This window comes from Arvicanthis niloticus, chromosome 23 (genome assembly GCF_011762505.2).
Source record: "Arvicanthis niloticus isolate mArvNil1 chromosome 23, mArvNil1.pat.X, whole genome shotgun sequence".
NCBI lineage: Eukaryota > Metazoa > Chordata > Mammalia > Rodentia > Muridae > Arvicanthis > Arvicanthis niloticus.
The window spans coordinates 10764329-10791168 of record NC_133430.1 but is presented as its reverse complement, the minus strand read 5'-3'; the positions used below and the strand labels follow the sequence as shown (position 1 = coordinate 10791168).

Genomic DNA, 26840 nt, shown 5'->3' with positions numbered 1-26840 from the left:
GAACACACCAGATCAGCCTGAAGCTCTACAGCTCTACTAACTGCCTGTGCAGGTCTAATTACTTTAACATCAGTGAGGAACAGCATGCTGAGAAACTGAGAAACCTGAAGAAACAGACGAGGTGTCCATCTATTCCTGCCAAGTGACAAGCCAGACCATGATAACTGGGCAAGCAGGCTGAACATAATGGAGTGTCTGTTACACTTGGGGTAAAGCCTAAATCTGTCTAAGTCTCTGTCAGAATGACATAAACTGATCATTGACAAAAAAAAAAAAAAAAAAAAAAAATTCATTATCTGAATGAGCAGGTGACATCTATGAAAGAACTAGTAAACCTGTAACGAACTTGTGCAAAGTGTAAGCCCCTGAATACAGCCTGCCAGGATATCTCTTTGTCAACCATGCATGTCCTTAGAAGCAGTGACCTGAGCTAAACCTTGGGCTGTCCTCTCCTCTGCTCCTTGCCACCAGGGCAATACCTGCACGTTGAGATTAGTTTTACCTTTTCTACATGCTGCATCAAAAACCAATGTTCTGATATCTACCATCCTTCCAAGAAAGGAGTCTCCTCAGTCCCCATGAGGCTCCTATTTAAAACAATTATCTAAAAATAATAATAAAGTAAGGAGTCAGGAATCACATCTATTACAGCTCTCTCAAAAACAAAGACATGGGTGTTAAATAGTAACAGGACAGCTGTAACCTGCTAAATCACCTTGAAGCCACTTACACTCCAAACATGAGATTCTAGATTCTGAAATTACGGTGCATCAGGACTGGAAGATACCTCTGAGATGATCATGTAAACGCTTAGGTACAGCACTATGGCACCATCGACTGCCAATGCATCGCTATCCACTATCTGATTCTGGTCTGAAAACACGAGGCTGGCTAACAAACTCACAACCTGAAGCATCCACTCGGCCTTGGAGTCCTCTGATCCGTGGCAGGTACTGATGGCCATCGGTCCTGCCTGCTCATTTCTGAAGCAGTCTCTGACTTGTGAGCTACTCCTCTGTGACCTGTGCAAATTCTGTGAAGATGGCTTCCATGTTTTTGTTCTCCAGGTTCTCTACCCTCCCAGGTTCTCAAAAGTAAACAAACTCTGTACACAGCCTTCCAGAGAGCAAGGCAGCAAAAGCCCTTCTGAGGCAATCTGAGGGAGTCACACTTCAGTGGGACTCAACTCAAGATCTTATTAATTTTTGTAAGGTTGTTCTAGGTGGTTTATAAACCAAGAGAATCCATTCTCTTGTCCCATGTATATTTCTTGAGTGTCTCATGGGACACATGGCCCTATTATAGCCTTTAAGATGAGAGGAGATCAAATAAAGCTATGCATCACATAAACTGTGTACAGTAAGACAGGTGCACTACACTAAACCTAAATATTCAAGTGAATGCAGTAATTCTGCCGTTAGGTTATTCCAGGTTGACCCTCCAGGCTGCTGAAACCGTATCATTCCTGCCATGTATTGTGGCAGTTTCCAATGACTGTTCTCATCCTAAGTTCGTGGTCTGGGCTTACACTGTCTGTCATGCAATCAAGTGAGCATACACAACAGATGAGACTAATTAATTCATATAAGATAATAAGTTCGGCCAGTGCGAGAGCTTCATTAGTACTTCTCAACCATGGAGCTTATTGATAAGCAAGCATATGTTGAGGATTTGGCTCAAAACCAGTCACGATCACTGCTATCCCTAATGTTCAAAAAGGCAACATATTCTTGTAGCAAAATATATGGGCATAAGAGTTTTCTTTTTGGTTTTTCTAAGAATAAGGCTATTTTGCTTGCTTTGTCCAAGTATGCAGGAATGCCTCAGTTAAATATGGGACATGAACAAAACTTATAAAGGAACTTCCCTCAATCAGACAAATCTTACTTTCATCTCTGTAATTCACATCCTTGTTACAGATCAAACACTTGCAGAAGCCAATTAGATGACCATGACAATGGTAATTAACAACCCCAAAACTTCATTACTCATTAATAAACACTTCAGAGTAAAAGCAACTTTAATACTACTTCTCATTCCTAATTCTTACTTTTTCTTAGTTGTGCTTAGAAAACTGTTGACACTGAAGTCAGGCCTATTTTCTCAAATTGAAATTGTTAACACCTCCTAATTGTAAATGCCTTTAAGACCATCTCATGTCCTAATGAACTGTAATCTTTAAAATGGAAAGTGAACTGGGAGACTGACACACGAAGAGTGCAAGCTCCAGGGAGAGCAGAGGGTAGGGAAGAGAACTTAGTGTCTTTGTCTACCATCCAGCTACTTGGGAACTTGAAGCAAAAGGGTCAAAAGTTCAAGAACAGCCAGGCAATGGTGGCAGATGCCTTTAATCCCAGAGCTGGAGAGGCAAAGGCAGGTAGATCTCTGAGCTTAATGCCAACCTTTAAACTCTACAGAGAGTTCCAGGACAGTCAGGGCTACACAGAAACATCCTGTCTTGAAAAACAAACAAGCAAACAAAAAGTTCAAGGACAACACAACACAACCTACTGAGACCTTACCTCAGACTAAGAGCTTTTTTAAAGGTCTAGACATTTATACCACCTGCCTGGGAGGCCCTGGGCTCAACCCCAGCACTTTAAAAAGAAACTAAAACTCAGAATCACAGACAGTGTTAACCCTAAAACACCAAGTATTACTGAGTTCTGGGTATGCACAATTTTTGTCAATAAAAAAGGAAAAAAATGTATAAAAGCACAATTGTAGACACCCAGTCCCATGTATTCTCCAACCCACCTCCATTCTTTGAGACTGTTTGTTACAACACCTCTTCTAGCTCCATTCATCTGCTCTCCCTCCCGCCCTTACTGAGCTGAGACTTGCCAAAGGTTAAACATTCCCTTTGGCCTGGTAATCAGAAATCATTCAGTTTCCTTTCAAGGCCTAACTTCAGCAAAATCCTTGTTTCTACTAACAGGGAAACTATTTTAAATAAGAAAACAAAAAGATTCTAAGTCTTTTATTTTGAATTTTATGTATAATTATTTTCTTTTTTTTTTTCACTTGAAACTTGTTGATACCTGTTTTGTGCCCCTAGTCTAATGATGTGTTTATTTCTAAAACCCAGAGGAAATTCCCAAGTGGAAACAAGGTTGATGAGGTTTATTTCTGGCTTAAGTTACTTGACAAACTTAACACAAAAAACTATTATTGTATATTCTTCTAATTAAAGATTTTTTAAATAAGACTATTAATATACTTAAGTTTTGTCTCAACTTCTTTGTAAAAGACAATGTATCACTAAGGGGCTAGAGAGATGGTTACTTAGACAACAGCATTTCATGTTCTTTCAGAGGACCTGCATTTGGTTCCTGACATCCACATCCGGCAGCTCACAACCATGTAGTAAATCCAGTTCAAGGTAATCCTTTTTTTTTTTTTTTTTTTTTTTTGACCTTCATGAGACCAGGAATACATAGGAGTGTGCTCATGAGCACACGCACGCTCGCGCACACACACACACAAAATCACCACGCTCTTTAGCTAAGAGCAGGCCACCACTTTCTAAAGACAGGGAACATTCCAGCAAACTACACAACAAACAGTTACATTTCTAGCAGCTACTTCTGAGTCAAACTGAGACAGACTTTGTAACTAAAACAGTTCAGAAACTTGGAAAGCCTCACCCGGCTTGCAGAAGCCATAGTACACTTCACTCACAGTTTTACCAACATTCCATCCACACAGCATCAATCACAGCTACTCTCCCTTGTCCACCGTTCCATTGCACAGTCAGCCACCAGCAGATGGAAATGGGTAAGGGGACAGACAGAAGTTCACCACTACTGAACATATACAAACGTCTTCTGGTGACTACTCACTCCCTGAAGGACACAGTCGGATGGCTATTTGCAGGGCAGAGACATTGTAATAAGTACTGGAAGTAATGTACAGACAACGCAAACCTTGAGAGAGGTTAGTGTGCAAGTTATATGCAAATACTTCCCCACTGCATGGAAGCAGTTCAGGCTAGGATCAGGGGCATCAGCTTACCACAAGCAAGCCTGCTCCATGTGCTCCTGGTGCTATTCTGTTGAGCACTGTCATCTTTAACATTCTCTTTTAGGTGTGATCAAGATTTAGAAGGCTGCTGACTGTTCACCACAGTGCTCAACATAAAAACAGTTTTCTAATGGCTGACCTACAGAACAGTAACAACCCAAACCTGAATAGAACCTCCTCATTGTCTTATTACCACATGGCTTCTAAAGAAATGGCTTAATCATCTTTAAATTTGGCCTAAATATCCATCACATAAAAAATAGTCAATGACATGTACATGTGTAGTACTGGAGATGGAATTCAGGCCTTCTCACACAATGAGCAAACACTCTAACACTTAGGTAGATGCCCAGACAGGGTCTCTCACACAGTCCAGACTAGCTTTGAACCTATGATCCTCCTGCCTCAGGCCCCTGAGTAGCTGGGGCTACTGTTAGTTGTCACAAGGCCCAGCTAACAGCATTTCAGTGAAAATTTTACTGGACATTTATAAAGAGAAAAGGAACGGAAACTTCATTGCTAGAGGCCACAGCAGCAAAGTGTTTGGATCTTCAAGTCCAGCATAGCTTCACTGAGATGTTTGCACAGTGAAAGAGGAGGGAGAAGCAGCAATCACTTCCCTTCAAGGGAACTAGAGTTGCATATCCAGATATTAGTAATACGTCAAACAAGAGAAAGAAACTCACAGTGAGGAGGGTTGGGGAAATAAAGACCAGGGTTGTTTAGAGTCCCAGAAAGATTTTCTTCTGTAGCTTTTCAGAACTTGGCTTTGCAAACGATTTTCTTAAGCCCCAGAAAAACTCATTCCCAAATGGATGGAATTCTACCAAAATATCGATCGCAGCACCCAGAGACCCATCTATAAAGTGAGCCTCTACAGGTAGGAGCCCACATACATACTGTAGGTAATGATTCCAGTGAGTCTAGACACACTTTTTAACTTGGAGGGGAAACGTCCTTTTATTTTACAGGTGAATTCACTTAAAACTCCCCAAGACTATCACTGTTTAAAACTCATTTTAAAAATACCCTCAGCATCGCCTTTGAAAGGAAAAATGGGGACATTATCACTTACATACAAAAAACCCACACTTTCAATGGCCAATTCTGGTTTTAGTTTTTATGTGTTTTCAACAGGGTCTCCCTATAAAGCTCTGGCAGGCCTGAAACTCATGATCCCCCGCCTCGGCCTTCCTAGATGCAGTTCTGTTACATCCAATACTAAAACCTCAAGTCTTCTGAGGGTCTGCAAGGCAAAATGACTGTCAACATCCTGTTCAAGTGTGTTTACTTCGGTAACAACACCGTGTTGGTTTAGAAATGGATTACAGCATGCCCCAAGTCATCCTCAACGTGTGCCTACTTCTGAAATGCACCAACGTCCTCTCCTGACACCACGACGCGGCGGGGGTGAGGCCCCTCGCAGCCAGTGGCGCACGTCACTAATCAGCTCCTTCTCCGAGAGTGGCAACCAGGGAGAAGAGGCAGAGTCGCAACCCCAGGCTGCAGCCGCGAGAAGGAAGAGTTGAAACACGGAATGGCAAACTCCAAGAGCACTGAATGCTTCTCTCTCGCAGCGCGATCGTCGCGTGTGGACCTCGGCCAGCGGCGCGTGGGAAGAAACACTGACCTATTTTCTACGCCTGCCTTTGCGAGCGGACAGTGGAGGACAAGGCGCGGGGGCCGGGCTCCCGGTGGGCAACGGAGAGCTGCAGAGAGAGGCGCCTCGGCCCCAAGCCGCGTGCGCCCGCCGCCGGAGGAAGGAAACCAAGGCTGCAGCCCGCCGCACGCAGTCCCAGCGCCCCGCGCGCGCTCCGGGCCCCGGCCGCACCCGAGGGCGGCGCCCAGGCCGCGCCCAGGCCGCGCCCTGCACCTGCCGCCTGCCCCCCGTCCCAGTGGCAGAGAGAAGCTGCAGACGCCCGCAAGTCCTCTCAGGGAAAAGGCCTGCCTGGCCTCGGAGCCCGCAGCCGCTCAGGCCCCGAGAGCTCGGCCGCGGCCGACCACCAGACCTCGGAGCCTGCCCCGCCGGCCTCACAGCGTCAGGAGCGGCGGAACCCCGTCCCCTCGGCCCGCGGGCCTCACGCTGGAGCGTGCCGTCCGCACTCACCTGCCCGCTTCGCCTACGCGCAGCGGCGGTACCACACTCCGGCCGGGACCCCACCGTCCGCCTCAACCAACCCCCAGGCGGCGGCGGCGGCGGCGGCGGTGGCGGCGGCGGCGGCGGCGGCCGGACGGGAGGGGCAGGACCGCAGCCAGAGACAGCCCCGCCGCCCAGGCCCAACCCGGCTCCGCCCGCCCTTGGGCCCCGCCCACGGGCTGCCGCCGCCGCCGTTCATTGGCCTGCACCTAACACGCCTCGGCACGGCTCCGCCCCGCCGCCCACCCGCCCTCCAGCCAGGGTACTGCTCAACCATTGGGTATCAGCAACAGGGGCGGTGCCATATTCGAGGATTCTATTGGTTAGATCTCGCCCACGATGGAGCTGTGATTGAACGCCGGGCTCCCTGGCTCCGCCTCCGGGCCAAAGTTCCGTTAATAGGTTCGGTTGCTCCCGAACTCCCTTTCGCCAAGGGGGCGGGGCGGATGGGAAGGTGTATGCGAGTGTTTCCCCTCCCCCCTACGGGCTGCAGTCCACAGGGCCGCAGGGTGGGCGGAGAGTTGACTGTACACTTGTTACTCTTTTTTTTTTTTTTTTTTTTTAAGCTTTACTCTCTTCTAATTGGCTGACAGGCACCTGACTTTCGCCGCCCCTCCAGTCGCTCATTAACGTCTCGAGACGCAGGGTAATGACGTAGTTCCTCGACATTCTACATCCAAGATGGCTGCTGTCAGGAAGGAGAGACGTCGCTAAGGGTTTTGCCTGAGGCGAGGGGTGAGTATCTAGCTGGCCCCGGGCAGCGCCGCCCACCTTCCGCGCACCTGGTGGTCTGAGTAGGGTATATCCCTGCTGCCTGGGTTCTCTGGGAGTGTCCGGCTTAACGGCTTCCACCGCCCTCCTTCTAATCCCTGATGCACGTTGAAATTAGCAGGCGACGCGGTGTTGGAGGCGAGGGAGCTTCGGGAGAGGGTCTGCTACTCTGGGGTGCGCCACTAATGCCTAGAATTGGAAGCCGACCTCGCAGGGGAAAGTGGTTGCGATTTGGGGAATTCCTAGGCTTACACGCACATACCCCGTCTCAGACTGACCCGGTCATCCACGGCTTGTGGATCCCTCTGTTAATCAGGTTGAGACTTTGGAGAGTGTTCCATGACTCTTGGACCGTGGAACAAAGATAGGACCAGTAATGAAAAGGGACTTCCTCAGTAAGACTCGTTCTTACCCAGACATCATCCTCTCCTGGGTGATTTGATTGGTGTTAGGGGAACTGATCTTTAGTAAGTTGAGAAATATGTCTATATGTTAATCTGAAAACGTTTAAACAGTTTAACCTGCGTAACACATAGTTGGTGTTCTTAACTTTGAACTACCAGTAAAACGCAGCTTTCCATAAGTCATTCAGTGTTATAAATCGGTTACTACAGACTGGCTTTTTTTTTTTTTTTTAAAGACAAAGTCTTCCTACATAACCCTGGCTGGTGTGTAACTCTCTTTGTAAACTAGGCTGGCCTCCAGCTCAAAGATACCCTCCTGCCTCTGCCTTCAGAATGCTGAGGTTAAAATTAAAAAGGCATGTGTCATGAATCGTAGCTAAAGACTGGCAAAAATTAGGTTTCAAAGACAAACTTCACACTGGTGATAATCTTGATATATGTTGTTTAAAGAATAATTGGGCAGCAATTGTGGGTGTGCATTACGTTTTTTAAATGGATGAGTCCACGAAAGTGTAGTGATTTCAAGCCCCAATATCTAGAACATTATATGATGCTTAGTAAACTATATTGCTGATGAATCATAACAGTTGGGTAATGACCTCAGTAATGTTGATAAACATTTTGATTAAAATCGTAAGTGTCAGCTGGGTGGTGGCTCACATCTTTAATTACAGTACCTGGGGGCTGAGACATGCAGGTCTCTCTGAATTTAAGGCCAACCTGGTATACAGATGGAGTTCCAGGACAGCCAAGGCTACGTGGAAAAGCAGTGTCTCAAAAACAGAAAAGTGGGGTAGGGGCAGACAAGCCGTTAGTGTTGCCAAAATCCTTGTTTGCTGAGTAGTCAAGGGCAAGTCAATAATTACCCATGATGAATAAAATTGGTTTTAGGAGTTTTCTCCTCTTTTTGTAGGAATGTTTAAACAATAGCTAGTTAGGTTAACTCTAATTTGTATTGTTAAGAGCAGGTAAATTAGATAGCATTGAGGTTACAGAGTGACTTCAATCTTGTACCGTAATTGTCCAGAGCTTTTATGAAGTACAACAGATACAGATAATGATGAAGGACTGTGGTGGAGGCTAACCCACATGTAGAATCGTTAGAGTACAGCAGTCAGCCAGCTCTGATATGAGAACTGATTGATGTACATCTGATATATGATTGATGTGCAGCAGATCAGCTCTTTGATATGAGAACTGACTAGTGAGCAGACTTTGGAAAGAAAAAAGCTAAGTGATAACAGATTGCATTTCTTTTTATTAAACAGTGGAACCAGGGCTAGAAAGATGGCAGCTAAGAGTACTTGCTGTTCTTTCAGAGCACACGAGTTTGGTTCCTGAAAACCTATAATCCCAGTCCCAGGAAATCAATCCAGTTTCCACTATGGCACCTGTCCATGTGTGATATACACAGGCACATATGTACACATACATGAAAAAAATCTTTCTAAACTACACATAAAAAACCAGGCCTGGAGAGACAGCTCTGTGAATAAAGCACTTCCTATAAGAGCACAGAGAGCAGAGTTCACACCCCTGGCACCTATATAAAAAGCTGGCCTCATGCTGCACCTTTAGCTGCAGTGCTAGGAGACAGGTGGGTCCTGCTGCGTCACTGCCAGCCAGCCCACCTACCCGACTCCAGGTTCCCTGAGAAACCCTGTCTCAAAAAGTAAGATCGAGGAGGATATGCTTATGTCATCCTCTGGCCTCTGTATATGCCCGTGCAGGAGACCACACCCTCATATATACATACACCAGAGTTTATTCCTCTGTAAATAGATAAGTACATTTAGATTTCAAGCCATATGTGTATCTTAGATAGGATGCAGTTGAGTTGATTTATGTTCATATTACTAACCCAGACATGTTGATTGGCAGGTTGATGTTGGCCTGAAGAAAGATCTTCAGAGGTAAGCTATGGGATTGTGGTCTTGTCCTTACTCTGATTGATATTTGAATCAGGAAAAAAGTATCTAAGAACCATGGTTCTTTCAGCTGGAGTAATGCCTCAAAAACTAAGACTATGTACTGGGAGCTGGAGAGATGACTCAGTGACTGCTCTTCAGAAGACCCAGGTTCAATTCTTAGTACCCATGTGGTGGCTCACTATGTCTGTAACACTAATTCCAGCAGATCTGACACCCACTTATGACTTCCAAAGGTACCAGGCATGCACATGATACACAGACATACATGCAAACAAAACACCCATACCCCCCCAAAAAAAAAACTTTCTATGGAATATAGTTATTAAAGAAAAGAAAAAGTACTTACTTCTCTTGAAGAATATTCAAGTTTTGTTCCTAGCACGCAAACTCAGGTGGCTCACAACCAGCTGTTAACTCCAGCCACTGGCCTCTACTGGTGCCTGCATATGGCCACACAGACACATGGTCTCAAATCTTATAAAGAGAATAGTGCTCCTCAAGTTAATAAATGCACACAGACTGTGTGGTAAAAATAAGTAGCATACTAGATGAGACTGAGATTTTCACTCTCTGCAGTGCTAAAAGTCGAGTCTAGGTCCATGACATACTAGACAAACATTCTATTGTTAAGCTATGTCTTTACCTCCATAGAGTTTGTAAAGGCAGAGAGAATAGACCCACGCTGGCAAAGCGTAACTTACTAAAAATGGTTACGTTTACAGACTCAGCTGCTATAAGATGAAGAAGACCTGTCCTGACCAAAGTGTTCTGCAAAGCCTTATTGCATTTACAGACACAATTAGTGTGCAGATTGAGGAAACACAGTATCTTAGGCAGAGTCAGCAAGTCAGGCCTGTGTCTAATGTACTTGCTAACTCTGCACGCTCTTTGCTGTCTTTGGCGCCATTAACTTGAAATTCTTAGTGGTAAGTTTTGAGACTAAGAAAACATGTGACATGGTTACTACAGACTTTTGAACCATGACTGGAATTAGGTGGTTGTGGACCACCATGTGAGTGCTAGGACTTGAATCCCAGTCTTCTGGAAGAGCAGCTAGTGATCTCAACCACTGAGCCATCTCTCCAGACCCTGTTTTTCTTATTAATGTTTATGAGTTGTCCTTGTAAATGACCCTACCATGAATAATTTTGTGCATATGTTTGCATGTTTGGAATGGTGTCTTCAAGAAGATTCCTAGCAGTGGGATTGCTAGGTTTCAAAGAGCAAATATATGTGTCCTTGTTAGATAATACCGACTTCCTCTCCGTGATAGTTGTACCATTTTGTGCTCAGACCAGCGACTTAGGAGAACACTAGTGTCTCCCAGCTTTGCCCGCAGTAAATTGTTAAACTTGGATAATTGCCAGGTCAGGAGGCGAGAAGGGTGTTTGAATAGAATGGTTTCTGGAGTTGTCTTAGCTCTGTTGCTAAGTCAGCAGTTAGTCACACATTAGCATGTAAATTATGAACTCAAACAGATGCCTTCTCCAGCCATTTAATTCTTCCTGCTGGGGGAAAGATTAGATTCCCTTTAGAACAGCCAGGTGCCAGGAGCAGAATGCTCTACTCCATCATGTGAGCTTCTCCACCAGAAATGAGACTATCCCTGAAGAAGGTAGGCCTCTAGATGTGATGATGGCAGGCCTCTAGATGGGATGGTGGCAGGCCTCTAGATGGGATGGTGGCAGGCCTTTAGATGGGATGGTGGCAGGCCTCTAGATGGGATGTGGCAGGCCTCTAGATGGGATGGTGGCAGGCCTCTAGATGGGATGGTGGCAGGCCTCTAGATGGGATGATGGCAGGCCTCTAGATGGGATGTGGCAGGCCTCTAGATGGGATGGTGGCAGGCCTCTAGATGGGATGATGGCAGGCCTCTAGATGGGATGATGGCAGGCCTCTAGATGGGATGTGGCAGGCCTCTAGATGGGATGTGGCAGGCCTCTTGCCTGAACCTGACAGTGTGTCTGTCTTTGCTCACTTGACTGCCTGATCTACCACCTCATTTGGAGCTCTTCTACTGCCAGGGTAGAAATGTTGCTTCTGAGCCACTTTACAAGGCATTGACTTGTGGTGGCCTTGGGTAAGCATCTGGCTTCCATTTTCTGTCAACCTGGGGCTGAGTGGTAGAAAAACAAAAAGATCTAAAGGAGATGTTTCCTCACGGACCACTTCCACCCCACTCCCCACAGGCCAGAGATTTTGTGTAGGGGTGAGTTAAACCATCCTATGACATTCATAAGCAAAACAAGTAAAGTAAAAACTGAAATCTGACCCCTAGGTGCTATTGGTAGAGATGGTGTTGTGGGAACATGCCGTAGCGTGTCAGACAGGTCCAGGCTGTCCTGTAGCACGGAATCTAAAGCAGCAGCAGAGGCTTCATGTCACTGAGGAAAGGCAGGAAGCAAGTAGCGTGTACTTAAGCTCCCTCTGGAAGTGTGTTTAGTTTTGACCCTGTAGACTCGAGGACATGGGATGCTGTCCTAAACTACCATTAGCTCAGACTGATCAGTACCGGAGCCAACTAGGATGTGTATCAAATGGGCTTTGGAGCAGAGAACCTGAACTTCTAACTAGCGATCAGTAGCATGTTGGGGGATAAGGGGTCCTGCATCAGCCATGTTCTGTGGTTGTAGATCATTTATAATTAGAATTATTAATAACGTGGCATCCTTTACAATTTTGTATCTTTTCTTTCTCTTAGGATTAAAACATTCCCGAGGACCATTGGGGAAGAACAAACTACTTCAATAAATGAAGGAGAACAAAGAAAATTCAAGCCCTTCAGTCACGTCAGCAAACCTGGACCACACAAAACCATGCTGGTACTGGGATAAGAAGGACTTGGCACATACACCCTCACAACTTGAAGGACTCGATCCAGCCACTGAGGCCCGGTACCGCCGAGAAGGGGCTCGCTTCATCTTTGATGTGGGCACGCGTTTGGGGTTGTATCCTGAATTTCTGTGCGATCTGTTGTGAATAAATGCTCCATCACCAAGAATTAGATTAGCTCCTGTAGACAAGTGTGTAGTCATTTATCTGCATTTGCACAGGTCTTAAGTACCTTTGAAGTAGAGGTTGTCTAATTAGCTATTCAGGGATTCTCCGGTCTCTTATTTGTCATTTAAATGTACATGTTCAGTTATTGAGCAAATAGCCACCCAGGGAGAAAACCAGCCCTATTGAGACCACAGCTCAAGCTGAGCTGTATGGTAGCACCAGCAGCAGCAGGGACTGCAGTGGTGATGGTGGTGCTGGTGGCAGTGCCCACACCTTTAACCCCAGCACTCAGGAGGCAAAGGCAGGCCAGTCTCTGAGTTTGAAGCCTGGTGGTTTACAGAATGAGTTCCAGGACAGCCAAGGCTACACAGAGAAACCCTGTCTCAGTGGGGAAAAAGAAAAAACAAAACAAAAAAAAAAAAAAAAAACACAACTCAAGTTTGGCAGTTTCACTCTGACACTAGAATTTAGATACCCTGAGATTTCTGTTTACTAGGTGGCTGATTTTGTTGATGTTGTCTGTTTTTATTGCTTTTCTGAATTAGCTAAGAACATAATTTGTAGCCATTCCTAGCTAAATCCTTAACCAGAACGACAGACACTATGACACCCTGGCAACTGGAATCATTTATTTTCACCGATTTTATATGTTTCATTCCTTCAAACAATTCCCAAGATACGTAAGTAAATTTGACATGCTGCTCTCTCCACTCACTGGAGATAATGCCGGTGGCTCTTTTCATCTTATTTTCCAGAAAGTGCTTGTTTTTATGTGGTACATGCTTATACATAAACAAATTCCACTTTGAATTGTGTTGTTTCTAATTAACCTTGTTGATTTTTTTTTTTTCTTGTGGGTCTATATTGACAACAGTCTTATACTTTTTAACAGTTTACTAGGTGGCTGGTTTTGTTGATGGCTGTTTTATTGCTTTTCTGAATTAGCTAAGAACATATTTGTAGCCATCAACATCTACTTTTATCTTTCCCAGCATAATACTTGGGTTTAAGTAAGGCCATAACTGAGTTGTACAGACAGGGCTGTGACACTCTAGGGGAATGTTAATTATATCTAGGAAGCAGCCGGTGAAAGGGAGAGTGCAGGGAGAAAGCTACGTTTCCAGTGCTCAGGGCCGAGATGGGCTAGGACAGTGGTCTAAAAGAACTGGCTTAGGCAGGTGCAGAAGGAGGCATACAGTATAATGACCAGCCAGTCAGGAACTCCACTTGGCTTGCTAGGAGTGTGTGCTGTTCTACAGAGGACCCCATTTCAATTCCCAGCACCTGTAATTCCAGTTTCAGGAAATATGACTCCCTCTTCTGGCCTCCAAGGTCACCTGCATGCATGTGTTGTACATACAGACATGGAGGCAAAATACTGATACATTTAAAATAGAAGTCATTTTTATAAAAGGACCCTACGTGGAAAGGTGAGCTGAGTCAGACCTTTAATGCCTGAGCAAGCCTCTAATACCTGTTTCCCTTGATGGCTTGTGAGGTTCTTAAAGGAGGCAATGTCAGTGTCACCTTCGGCCACTGGCAGAGTGTCTAACATCCAGTGCAATTGGAATTGTATGACAAGCATGCTATGTAGATTTAAAGGGACCCAGAAGCAAGTTGAAGAACTCTGGCTTGGTCCTTTGTTGCTGTAATAGCAAACTTTAGACTAAGTAATTTATAACAAAAACATAATTACTCTCAGACCTGTAAGTTGGAAGTTCAAGGTACTGACAGATGGAGTGTTTGGTAGGGGCCCATTCTTCATAGGAAGTGTGCCTTCCTGCTGTGTCCTCAGGGAGAGGTAGGGAGGTACAGATGCCTTCAGACCTCTTTCAGAAGGACAGTAGTCCTACCCTTCTGGGGATTAGTTTCAGTATGTAAATTGGGGAGCAGAGTGGGGTCCACACATTAGATCATAGCAGGAAGGACAGCAAGTGTGGACTGACAAATTGAACTTGCTATTTGCAGAGCAGGAGGAGGAGGAAATTGATCCCGGGACTTCATTCCTTTTGCTCTTTTTTTTGTTTTATGACAGTTATCTTGGAAAAATCATTTTTCTTCTTTTTGTTGCAGGTGAGAGCTCAAACCTAGGGTGCCATACATCCTAGGCGAGCGCTGTACTAATGAAGCACAACCTGTAGACTGAACTTTAGCTGCTTTACAAAGCCACTCATTTTTAGGGATGTAACATGTCCCTCAGGCTTTTAGAGTGTTAGGATATTTTGTAAGTGAACTGGGAATAGGAGACTGAGGCCTAGCTAACTAACTTTAAAGGTCAAAACATTCTTGTGTTGTCCCCATGGAATCTGCTAACCAGTTAAGAGCATTTATTCTTCTTTTAGGTGACAGGAGCTTGTTGTCTCTTTCTGGCTGGGAAAGTAGAGGAAACGCCAAAAAAATGTAAAGATATCATCAAAACGGCTCGTAGTTTATTAAATGATGTCCAGTTCGGCCAGTTTGGAGATGACCCAAAGGTAAGAATTTCCTGCCTTCAGATCTTACCACCTGGAGTACTAGCAAGGGCTCTAGCTGCTGGGCCTGCTGGTTCTTGGGTTCCTAAGAGAGGGCCTTATGGAAAAGCTCTCTGGCTTTGTAATGGAAGGTTTTATGGCCTAGGCTTGCCCAAGTCCTCCTGATGTGCTGGACAGCACCTGAGGAACTGGCAGCACATCCGTGAATTCCGCCGACTCTGGTCCCCAGCTGGCTTGTTTCTGGCTCAAGACATGCACTGTCGCATTTGCTTCTTTGTTCATTTTGTATTTGTTTCACGTGAATGCCTATAGAGGTCAGAAGACAACTTGAAAGAGTCAGTTCTCTCCATTCATACTGCAGTACTGAGATTCAGACCTAGGTGGTCAGGCTTAGAAGCAGGAACCTTAACTGCTGAACCATCTGACCACCCTGCGTCTTTGCTTTTTAAGAGTCTGGAAGGAACCATGTTTGTAACAATTTTAGCTCACAGACTGGTACTGGCCTTGTCCTCCTAGCCCTGCCAGTGTCAGTAAATGATGTTACAATAACTGTACAGGTTTTTATTGACTAACAGTACCACTTCCAGGATAAGAAGCAGTTTTCCTCCACTCCCACTAGTGCCTCGTCTAATCCTCACCTTCACAACATTGCCATTACTTGCAATTACTTTTCCCCAAAGTGTTTTGGTTTGGTTTTTTATTAGAACCAGGGTCTAGCCATGCATAACCTTAAACTCCTCATCTTCCACTTCAGCCTGCCTGCCAGGTGCTGAGATTATAGGCATGGACCACAATGACCAACCAAAGATTTTATTGTTTTTTAGATCACTTTTAGCCTCACAGCCAAATCAAGAGAATGTACCAAGAGTTATTATGTACCCCTTCCTCACTGCATACAGCTTCTCTTCCTGTCAGTGTTGACGGAGTTGACACTTCCTCACTACCCAATTCAGTATTCGAGGTCATTCTGACCCTGAATATAGATATATATACTACCTTGTTTATAAACCTTTGACCCTAATTGAAACTTATGTTAAGAATCAGAAATGCAGTTTTATTTTTTAAAGAATGTGCCCACGAATAATGTTTTCCACGTCCATGGATATCTGGTTTCTGTGGAATGAGATTTTATGTGCTGGATCTGAGCAGCCATGCTAGTCCTCTGCTTCAGCCAAGCCTTAGCCACAGAGCATGCGAGCCATGTAACTAAGATGGGTTCTGGGGTGGGTTCATGAACAGCACCTAGAGTGTGCTCTTCTGGGGTGCCTTCGAAGAGAGCTCCCCTTTACCGTCAGTACCATACATAGGAAGAGGCCCCGGTGAGCAGTGCTGCCTCTTCCTGTCTGTCATGCAGTCTCCCAGAGGTGATCGGGGGGCTAAGAGGCCAAGGGAAGTACCCAGATCAGAAGACAGAGGTGTCACGGAAGACATTTTCCTAGGGCAGAACTGAAGCAATTGTTTTGGCAGTATAAGTATTCAAGAAAAGGGAAAGGGTGAGCTGGGAGACTCTGTGCTAGCTTCACTTTGACTGGTTTTTCCAGCAATACTAACATTTCCATATTCAGTAGGATGCTTGTGTCAACCTTTATCTTAAGCACTAGACATAACACTTTGCAAAACAGGGTGTTGTCTTTGCCTGCAGTGGACTGGCAGGCTAGATTTTAATCCCAAAATCATTTACCTAATCATGGGCTGTGGAACATGTTATAAAAGATCATTTGAAGATGCTGTGAGAGCAATCTATCCAGACACAAGCAAACAATAGCTGAGGAAAGCTTCCCCAAAAGAATGCTGTTTGCAGGGAAACCTGTCGTTGCCTCACTGATTGTATCTGAGGCACATAGGGAAGGTGGGCCTGGGCTCGGGAGCCATTGGCACACTTGGTAACGATGATTCCTATGTTTAGAGGCAGTGCTGCTGGGAAATAGGCATTGATGATACTGACAGGCAAGAAAAGGTCTTACTACAGTGTGTAAGCTGCTAACATATTAGGAAGCTTGCCCGAGAAAACACTGGGAAACTAGGGTAGAAAACAACAGAGTAGCCATGTGATGGGGAACCTTCTCATTCTGTGGCATAGTGCTCCAGGGTGAGAACCACATACCTGTCTCATCTCCCCAGAGTTCATGTATTTGTGGAACAGTGAGTGATGGGAGGTTTTCAGCCCTTTACAAAGCCTTTCTAATCCCACAGTACCTGTAAGTGCTAGGCGCCATCGGGCTGTGTGATGGTCGACTTGAGGAGGTGCCTGTGTGGGACACTTGCTGAGTAGCACATAAAGAGTGGAGAGTATGCACAGCAGTAAGACTCTATAAGAGTGAGTCTTAGAAAACACAACCCCTGAAACTTCAAAGCTGAAAACATTTCAGCAGAATGTTCACAGCAGATGCTTTAAAGTTAGGAGTCTCCTGGAACTCTCTCCCTTGAATAATGACACAGCAGGAGAGAGAGCTTGGTGAACAAAGAAAGAGTTAAGGTGGTTTCAGGTAGAAGGATGAATGACTATTTGGCAGATTTTAGGAATGACTGAATCTTTGAAAAGGCCTGTGTGCACGGTGTGGCTCCTGAGTCCTGTTTCCTCTCTCGTGTTGGCATCCAGTGGGAAGTCCTGGGGGTTGTGTTTTTTAATGATCTATGGTCCAGCTGGCAGAGAGGATCACACTTCCAATGGGAGGCTGACAAGAGATCACTGTTTGAGGCTAGCCTGGCTACAAAGTGAGTTCAGGTCAGCCTGAGCACCTGCCTCAGAAATTCCAAACAAAAGTGGAACTACCTAGAAAGCTCAGTGGGTAAGGGTGCTTATTGTCCCCTAAGTCTAGGGACCTAAATTTACCCCCAAAGCCTATGTAAAGATGAGTACACAGAACCAGAGCCATGTGCTTGTTCTCTGATCTCCAAATACCGTAGCGTACACTCGAGGACACAAACTCCCATCCCATCATGTATGCACATACGTGTGCTCGATAAATTTCAAGGTCTGGTTTGCAGAAGTAGCCTGTGTATTTGCCATAAGAATCCCTCCAAAAGGTTCGGCTCCTTGCTTTTTGTTTTAGGTTGTCTCTGACTAGTTTGTGTACCTGTCTCTGGGTGTTTTAGATGACTGCTGTGTGCCCATGTGACAGGCTGGGTGGAGGTGGGAAGGAGCAGAGGGCTGCTAAAGTAGAACTAAGAGCAGGCAGGGGACATACACTCATCATGATCAGTTCTTCCAACACTGGCTGTCCCCAGGAAGAAGTCATGGTGCTGGAGAGGATCCTACTGCAGACCATCAAGTTTGATTTACAAGTAGAGCATCCGTACCAGTTCCTACTCAAATATGCAAAGCAGCTCAAAGGTAATGATGTGGGTGGGGCGGGTGTTCCATTGTTGTCTGGAGTGCTGGGCATGGAGGCAAGGGCTCTCTGCCTCTGAACCACATCCCGGTTGCTCTGTAAAATCTTGCCATCCTAAAATCAAGTCTTCATTTGACAGGACTCAGATTGTTTTTCAAAAGAGGAAACCAGAAAGTTCTGTGTATCGTATACCCAGGCCATGGCTCACTCAGACTGCAGCAATGGAGCCGTTAATGCTTTTCCTTTGTGCAGAAACAGGTTCTGTCACCCTGTTGCCAAGTGATAGGAGACAGGGAAATGAGTCAGGCTTTTAAATAGACTAATAAAATTAGCCTTGGAGCCACGTTTCCCATAAATGGTGGTTCAGTGTAGGTCACATAAAGAGTGCCAAGAGGTAGGATGTGAGAACGTGGCATTTGATGGTATTTTCTATACAAAAACTGTTTGCTGTGCAGGCATACAATAGATTTTTAGTAACTACTTGTCACTTCCTGTGAGTTATTTTTCCACCATTTCCATTAATTTGCCATTTTTGCCCCCATTTCTAGGTGATAAAAACAAAATTCAGAAGTTGGTTCAGATGGCATGGACATTTGTAAATGACAGGTATGTTCAGATGCTGCTTGAATTGGTGTTTTAAACGACTCAAGTATATGGGCCATTTAGTCCAAATCTCTTATCTCCTGAAGTAGAAGAAATTGACGAAATTAACTTGTCCAGAGCTGACTCCAGGTCATCTGCTTCTCCACATGGGTTTCCCTCACCTGTGGCTTTAGTGTGCTGTGGGAGGAAGTACAGACTGTAATGAGCGGATGCTGGACGGCTCAGGGCCGTCGGTCTCTTGTAATGATTTTAGAGCTTTAAATGTCCTTAGTGAACCAGTGACTGGAGTTGTTAACAGATGCACTCCATGGCCTTCAGAGAAGCATCTGGAATCTGACTTGGAGACTGCCTGAGCAACCACGCAGGTCCATCTGCAGACAGCACTGTCTGGGTTCTCGAACCTAGAAAGAGGACGCAGCCTGCTTGTGTCCATCCCACTGTGCAGCAGTTTCTGAAATGGGCTGCAGTCCTGTCTCTAAAGAGCAAGTCAGTAACCATGGCTTACAGCAGCTCATTCAAGCACTGACAAACCTTTGTCAGTACGTGTGTGTGCTTCTTGTGGGGAGTTCCGCAGACTGACTAGTTGCTGAGTAGGACATGTAATGTCTCTCTGTTGTTTTGGTCATGAGTGTTAGCTCTCACAGTACAAACCATTGTTTTCTTTCCCTGTTGATCCAGTCTCTGCACCACCTTGTCACTGCAGTGGGAGCCCGAGATCATAGCTGTCGCAGTCATGTACCTTGCAGGACGTTTGTGCAAATTTGAAATCCAGGAGTGGACGTCCAAACCCATGTACAGGAGATGGTGGGAGCAGTTTGTTCAGGACGTCCCTGTTGACGTTCTGGAAGGTACTGGCATGGCGAGCTTTCCTAAGAATGGTGGTGGAAGAGTGGACTGGCCCAGACCGGTTGCTCCCCTGGTTTTTCTGTAGCATCTTTACGTTTCCTTTTGTCTGCACATGGAGCTTAATGAACTAAACACAGAGCCCGGTTTTATACACAGCAGAAATGGGGTGAATGTTCAAAATGTTAAAAGTTCAAAATGGAGTTGCTGCCTAATAGTTCTTATAAGAATCAGAGGTGATTATTTTCTTCACTAGGTAAAATTTGGTATAAAATGTTGGTTTGTGGTAAATGTGATGTTGCTGTCATTTAGACATCTGCCACCAAATCCTGGACCTTTACTCACAAGGGAAACAACAGATGCCTCATCACACCCCTCATCAGCTGCAGCAGCCCCCATCTCTTCAGTCTACACCACAAGTGCCCCAGGTGCCGCAGTCACAACCATCTCAAGGCTCTGAAGCTGCCCAGCTGCAGCAGAAGGACTCACAGCAGTCAGCCCAGCAGCAACAGCAGCAAGCACAGCAGCCCAAGAAACCGTCCCCTCAGCCCAGTCCTCCCCGACAAGCCAAGCGCGCCGTGGTGAGTGGGCTTGCAGTTGGCAGCATAGCTAGCACCCAAAGTAAGAGGTGAACCCACCAAAACTTAGTGCATCCAGAGTTGGGAAGGTAGCTGCCCTTCTGCTGCGGCCTCCCTGCCTCTCTTACACAGTGGCCTCTGGACCCTGTGGGACCTGGTCTTGTGTGTGACCTGCAGTACTTGTACAGTTGATGATGGAGCACCATCTTCCACATGGCGGCAGTCTGACATGCACCGAGGGCCTCAAGGCTCCTAGCAGATGGGAGGGAGCAGAAGTGACCACCTAGGTGCCACGGTGTGCTTTTTGTCAGGTGCCATGTTCTGCCACTGTCACTGCTCTCCTCCACGCACACTAAGCTCCGCTTACAGCTGTGCTTGCTTTCTCGACAGGTGGTTTCTCCCAAGGAAGAGAACAAAGCCACAGGTAAGTGGTTTTCAGTTTCACCTGTCTCTGCAAACTCTCAATGCAAATCAGCCTTAACTTTAGAGCCCATGACTACTTTTGTCTGCCAGCAAGGCTGCTGTTGTCTCTGCACGTCACCAGACTGTATTTTTAGATTGTATTTTGACAAAAGGTGTCAGTAAGTAGAGACATGGCTGGCAGTAAAAATCTGTGCTTAGAAATACCTGTGCACATGTAGGCACGAGGGAGTGGCTTTGCAAGGCTGTTTGTCATGAGAGATGAATTAAGTCCATCTTAGAAGACAGGAGTGAAGGGCATCCAGAGGACACAGGTGGCTGCCTCACTCCTGGATACCTAAAACAGCCAAAGCATGTTTTAATGTTGCTGGGTTTGTATTTTCACAAGTTACTTAATGTGCTTTAGTACTGGGAATAGTCCGGAAGTAGAATTTGAAGGACTCCAGAACAGGAAATAAGAACCAACCATTTGCCTGTGTCAGTGTCCTAAACTCTGGAGAGTCACGGTGCATTTTCACTTGTTTCTGTTGCTTATTTGAAGGTCTCGCTGAATTATTCATAAAACTGTTGTGAGATCTTCAAGTTAATGCTGTATTTTTCTCAGCCTCTCTGGGAGAATGATGAGTTCAGTACGGGTGAATGAATTTTGGCTCCAGTAACAGGCATTGAGTGTATAAGAAACAGTGTGAGCTGTGATCCATGTCACATGGGGTGTGCAGTCAAGATGAGCAGATGCGGTTTTGTGAGACAGAGAAGCTGCCCCCATGGTGACCTTGAAGGAAAGGCTGCCTCTGAGCAGCCGGAGCACTGAGATGGAACGATACAGGGAGCAAAGAACTGAGTGGGGCCAGACAGGCAGAGGAGGCTCGTTAGTCTGCAAAGATTGTTCCCTCTCAGAGGATTCCAAGTATGGGTTTGCAGTCCTAAGATGGGTCAGAGACCAGATCACATGGAGAGTCGGCTGGACTGTGTGTAATTATTGGCAACTGCTGCTGGTTTCCTGCAGGCGAACGGCAAGATCAGCCTATTTGCAGTCAGGTTCCTGATGGTTAGGGATGGGAAAATCCTGGACACACCTTGGCAGTGGCCATCAGGCCATGACAGTGGAGATCTGGGAAGGACTGTTGACGTGGGAGCTCCCCATGCTATACAGCTGTCAGAGCAGCCACTGAGGCCAGGCCAGCCCTTGGCTGTCATCCTAGGGACAGTCAGCACAAAATGTCCACATTTTCAAGGCTTTTGTTGGTTACTTCTGCTTTTGCTTTTTGTTGTTTTGTTTTAAGACAGGATCTTACTAGGTAGCTCTACCTGGCCTGAAACTCACTCTGTAGACCAGGCTAGCCTAGATCTCACAGAGGTCCACCTGCCTCTGCCTCCCAAGTGCAGTAAGAGAATATAGAGTTATGCATAGGGTTTTCTGTTGAGTACATGTTGAAATAAAGTGTTGGTATGTCGTGTTAAATGAGATAGTCTAGCCTGTATTTTCACTTGGTGGAGGGAAAGGTGTGTGGCTTTCACACAGCTGTGTGGCAGCTGTCATGGAGACAGCTTTAGTTGTCCTGCCTGTGGGGAGAGGGAAATGGGAGCGATGGCCGTTAACAGAGTTGGGGAGATGAGATCAAGAAAGACACTAACTTGAGGGTCCAGGGGTACAGCATGTAGTTGGGGCTGTGGTTCTAGAGGAAAGCTGAGGCCTAGAAGTTTAGTTACTTGTGCAAGCTGAGCCTGTTATCCCAGCCTCTCTGGAGGTGGTACCTGGAGGACCCTGAGCTCAAGCCCGTCCTGGGGCTGCATAGTGATACCATGTCTTAACGCATGCCAAGGAAAGAGTGCACCTGTACCACAGGGAGAGGGGTCCCTGGGCTGAGGAAGAAGAAGATGGGGTGAAGGGCTTTCTGGGCCTGAATCCAGCTAGTGTTGGAATCCTGTGAAAGTGATCAACACTGTGAGAAAGAAACCGAGAGAAGGGCCAGAGCCGAACTGCTCTATAGTTCCAGGACAGAGGCCCCACAAAACCAAACAGGATGGAACTCAAGGTCAGCCATGAGCTTCCTGCCCACTTAAGGTCTGGTGACCTAGCACTTCCTGTGGGAACTGGTGGTTCAGCATCTGCCTGAGGTGGTGCCACAGCCTGCACCTGGGTTGGTGCTGTCCAACCTGCGAGTTCTCTCCTGCCTCTAGGTCTCCCTGTCCACAGTTAATGCACCGCTAACAGACTGCCAAGTGAAACCAATACTTGAGAGCGAGAAAGTAGACTTAAGGATTGCCTTGTAAGCACCAGGGGCTGCTGGCGTGACACTGCATGCGGGCTTGTCTGCTTTCTCAGCCCTCACTGCCCATTCAGGTTGTTGAAGGACTTGTGACAGAGTGGCCGTGTGCTGACAGAGCAGTCGGCTGACCTTGTGTGTTGGGGAGGTGTCTGAGCTGTGCTGTAACTCTTACCAGGATTAGTGGGATCGTCGTGGCTCTGCTGCCCCTGCCCCTGTGATGCCTTGCTCATGGCTGCTCTTTTTCTCCAGAGGACTCTGCTGTATGGTTCAGTTATATGAGAGGGTATAAGTGACTTTTTAATCCCCTTTTCCTTTTAGAACCACCACCACCACCTAAAATTCCCAAACTTGAGGCTACTCACCCACCATTGCCTCCAGCACACCCACCTCCAGGTATGTGCCTACTGACACTGCTTGCCCAGGGCCTTTGGGACCGTCCACTGGAGTGATGACGTGGAGGGTTCTACAGAGTAGCTGTATGCAAGGAGCCTTTAAAACTGCTAGTTTCACAACTAGGTATGTGTAGATGGTGTAAACTTGCTCAGTCAGCACACCCTGACCAGCTGCATCCAGAAATACTGAATTGCCTGAGGTAAATGAATTTTAGAGAAAACACGAACAGCTGAGAAATGCTTATCCAGACCAGAGCTGTCTTAGGCTGCAGTCTCTCACCTGCTTCCTGTTGGCAGGATGTCTTTATGGTGTGTTATGGAGATTGAGCAATTGTTCAGAGTCACTGGAGAGTAAGGTAAAGTGTATAGAGTTCGCAGCAGTACATGAGACTGGGAGACTTCCCAGACAGCTTCTTTACCTGTCTTCCTCTTCAGAAACTGGCTCAGGAGAACTGGAGTGTGCAGGGCCCTATGCCTCTACAGTGGCTGCACTGACAGGCGGCTGCTGTGCATGACAGCTCCAGCTCTGGAGCTCGTGTGGAGCGAACAGCTGCCAAGCAGCTTTCTCTGTCCAAGTACAATCACAGAAGCTTGAGTTCTGTGAGGATAGGGTAAAGTGTTCTACGTGGAGCACAATCCCAAGTCCCCAGTTTAAAGGGCACAGCATCTCAGTGAGTGGTCCACAGTGCTGTGCTTAGCTTGGGTGGGATGTGGCATGTGTAGGGAGCCCAAGGACGTCAGCAAGTTGTTCCTGCCCGTGCTCAAGGCGAGACAGAAGCTACTATAGGTACCTCAGGTTTTGTCCCTGCAGAGCACAAGAATTCTTGTTCAGAGCACCCCAGGACATAGGCAGTACCTGGGCCAGATCAGCTCCAGAAGGGCCTGGTTTAAAAAACTGTTGCCTGGCAACCATTGCTCTTCTGTAGGGAGATGTGGCAGCAAAGAGATGAGTGGGCTAGGTTGTGGGTACTCCCTCAGACAGTCCCTGGGATTCTGTGGGAGCTGCCTTTGTAAGATGAGAGGAGTCATCAGTGGTAGAGAGAAGCAGAGCTCTAAGACCTGAAGAAATACTAAAGTCTGTGGCCTGCCCTCAGGACCCAGTGGTGTGGCTGCTCCCTAGAGCTTGGGCCGGTCCCTCACTGTCCATGCCGCCTGCCCTTAGGACCCAGCAGCAGTCTTTCACACAGAGCTCCTGGAGAGCTGGCAGTGCTCTTCACTGCTCACGCCCCTTTAGGAGGTGTCTGTAGCCAGCAGGTTTCCTGCTGTGATTGGTGTTCCTTCTGTACAGCCTTGTGAAGGGACACTATTTTATGTGTACAGGTGCTTTGCTTGCTTGTGTGTCTGTGCAACACATATGTGCCTGGTTCTCACGGAGGTTAGAAGGCATTGGATTCCCTGGAACTGGAGTTAGACAGTTGGGAGCTGCTGTGTGTAGGTGCTGGGAACTGGAGCCTCTGCAAGAGCAACGAGTGCTCTGACTCCTAAGCCATTTCTCCAGCCCAGGACACAATTTTTGAGTGCATATGTGATAGTGATTAGGGGTTGGGGTTCTGGGATCTTTTCCAGAGGTCTAACCATGACCCAGAGATCACAAGCCAATGCCTACAATGAGGTCTGGGGAGAGTAGAACCTTTAGTTATGAGCCATGGGCAGATCTGTGGTCTGTTGTGGACACAGGTCTCAGGAGTGCTGCTGCTGCTCCCCTGGGTCTTTCTCCTTTTAGTAAAATAGACAGAAAGGCCACTTCTGTGGAATTCTGGTTTCTGTTTGGCTTTTATGTCATCTCTGTCATTTGACAGGCTCAGGCTTCAGGAGTGGAGACTGGTCAGAAGCCCCCACCTGTTTGTGCTAAGAGAGATGAACTGAGCTGAGTCTGCTTGTGCTTTGTGTGCCCGATAGTGGGAGAGAGGACCCAGCACCACTTGGGACAGTATGGAAGGCTTATTGGGTGGGTCACAGGCAGGAACTAATGGCCTCTAGCCTTATTGGGCCACAGAGGTAGTAGCCATTCCTCGCTCTACTGTAACATGGCCTTTGGAGGTGGCAGTACCTCACCCAGTGCCCATGAATAATAAGCTGCCAGTGGGTACGTAAAAGTGGCTTGGTCCTCTTGGTACCACGACTTCCTACTCCAAAACACTTGGGCCAACAGCTGTACCGTTCATCCCATTGAGCATTGACACCTCTTTCTTCTACAGACCGGAAGCCTCCCCTCGCTCCTACCTTAGGTGAGGCTGAAGCAACTGGTCCTGTGGAAACAAGTGACCTCCCCAAAGTCCAGATTCCTCCTCCAGCCCACCCGGCCCCTGTGCACCAGCCTCCACCATTGCCACATCGGCCTCCACCCCCACCGCCCTCCAGCTACATGACAGGAATGTCCACCACCAGCTCCTACATGTCAGGAGAGGGCTATCAGAGCCTGCAGTCCATGATGAAGACGGAGGGGCCCTCCTACGGTGCCCTGCCCCCAGCCTACGGCCCACCTGCTCACCTAACCTACCACCCCCATGTCTACCCTCCCAACCCACCTCCACCTCCTGTTCCTCCACCCCCAGCTTCCTTCCCCCCACCCACCATTCCTCCCCCTACCCCAGGCTACCCTCCCCCTCCCCCTACCTACAACCCCAATTTCCCACCCCCACCCCCACGCTTGCCCCCAACTCACGCAGTCCCTCCTCACCCTCCTCCAGGCTTGGGCTTGCCACCAGCCAGCTACCCACCTCCAGCTGTCCCCCCTGGGGGGCAGCCCCCTGTTCCCCCACCCATCCCTCCACCTGGCATGCCGCCTGTTGGGGGGCTAGGGCGGGCAGCCTGGATGAGATAACGTGATGCCTCCCCCCTTCCTTTTTTTTCTTTTGAGAATTGTTTTCCAACAACTTGAAGAGTAGGCTGAGGGGCCAGCAGCAGGGTACCTTGTATATGCTAGACAGTTGCAGTGAGGGAGGGCAGGCCCCTGGGATGAACTGTGTGCCCTGGGCAGTGCTTGTTGTGCTGTGGTCACATCCAGTCTCTGATGCCGACTGTGTCCCTGCACTGGCTTACTTTCTACTAGTGAAGATGTTAAGTGGCCACATTGGCTCAGTTAATAGCTTCAGTAAGGAGTGACTGACTCTCTAGAAATCAGTGCCTAATTTTCCTGGGAACTAACTTTTGGTATCCATGTCCTCCTGTCTGCTGTTGTCTTTCCATTCTGTGGCTTCTCTCTGTGGCCCCTAGTAGGTGAGGTGAGTCCCACGTAGCTTGTAACTCTATCCTCTATTGTCATCATCTGGGGGTGCTGCCTTGCCAGGTGGCTATCTCCTTCCCTCCGGGGAGAAAGGAGGTGTGTACTTGGAAAATAATGTATGTTTACATCTCTTTGCAAAGTCTTGTACATAGAGAGATATTTTTTAAGCGTGAATGTAACAACATACTGTGAATTCCATCTTGGTTACAAATGAGAATCCTTCAGTCAGTTACCCAAATAAAATCAGTTCTGAAACTACCCTGTTTGTGTGTGACCTGTGTAGAGCTTCTGTGCCCCAGTCACTCTGTCCCATGGCCCGTGCCTCCTTTGGAGAAAGCTATGTTCTGGGATGCACGAGCTTCTAGATGGGTCAGAGCTGGAAACCAACCCTCTTGTTCTTGGCCTAAGAGTAACCATGAGCGGTCTTCACTGTTCAGCA

General features: G+C 47.0%; 2 protein-coding genes across 3 annotated transcripts in view; one reads left to right on the top strand and one right to left on the bottom strand.

The window, feature by feature from the left end:
• Positions 1–6317, bottom strand: part of Setd3 (SET domain containing 3, actin N3(tau)-histidine methyltransferase) — a 70398-nt gene extending 64081 nt beyond the window's left edge. Inside the window, exon 1 of the mRNA XM_076921230.1 lies at positions 6131–6317. The gene's annotated coding sequence lies outside the window, so the exon portion shown is untranslated. The remainder of the gene's footprint in view (positions 1–6130) is intronic.
• A 36-nt stretch (positions 6318–6353) lies between these two features.
• Ccnk (cyclin K) lies at positions 6354–26659 on the top strand. 2 transcript variants are annotated; one of them, XM_076921233.1, is made up of 13 exons: positions 6354–6562; positions 6754–6895; positions 9217–9248; positions 11968–12214; positions 12865–12946; positions 14609–14740; positions 17966–18071; positions 18618–18675; positions 19351–19520; positions 19828–20096; positions 20484–20517; positions 23102–23176; positions 25374–26659. In XM_076921233.1, exons 4-13 carry the CDS (start codon positions 12018–12020, stop codon positions 25997–25999), a joined length of 1749 nt encoding a protein of 582 aa, XP_076777348.1. In that variant the 5' UTR covers positions 6354–6562; positions 6754–6895; positions 9217–9248; positions 11968–12017; the 3' UTR covers positions 26000–26659. The 2 variants fall into 2 exon arrangements, with proteins under 2 accessions (XP_076777348.1, XP_076777349.1); XM_076921234.1 differs by lacking the exon at positions 6354–6562 and having other exon boundaries at positions 6587–6895.
• The last annotated feature ends 181 nt before the right edge of the window (positions 26660–26840 follow it).

What these genes read in the sequence shown, in the direction of transcription:
- Ccnk (XM_076921233.1), top strand. Translation starts at nt 12,018, where the DNA reads ATGAAGGAGAACAAAGAAAATTCAAGCCCTTCAGTCACGTCAGCAAAC. An exon ending in ATATGCAAAGCAGCTCAAAG is followed by an intron (nt 18,072 to 18,617) that starts GTAATGATGTGG and finishes CCCCATTTCTAG; the next exon opens with GTGATAAAAACAAAATTCAG. An exon ending in GGAAGAGAACAAAGCCACAG is followed by an intron (nt 20,518 to 23,101) that starts GTAAGTGGTTTT and finishes TTTTCCTTTTAG; the next exon opens with AACCACCACCACCACCTAAA.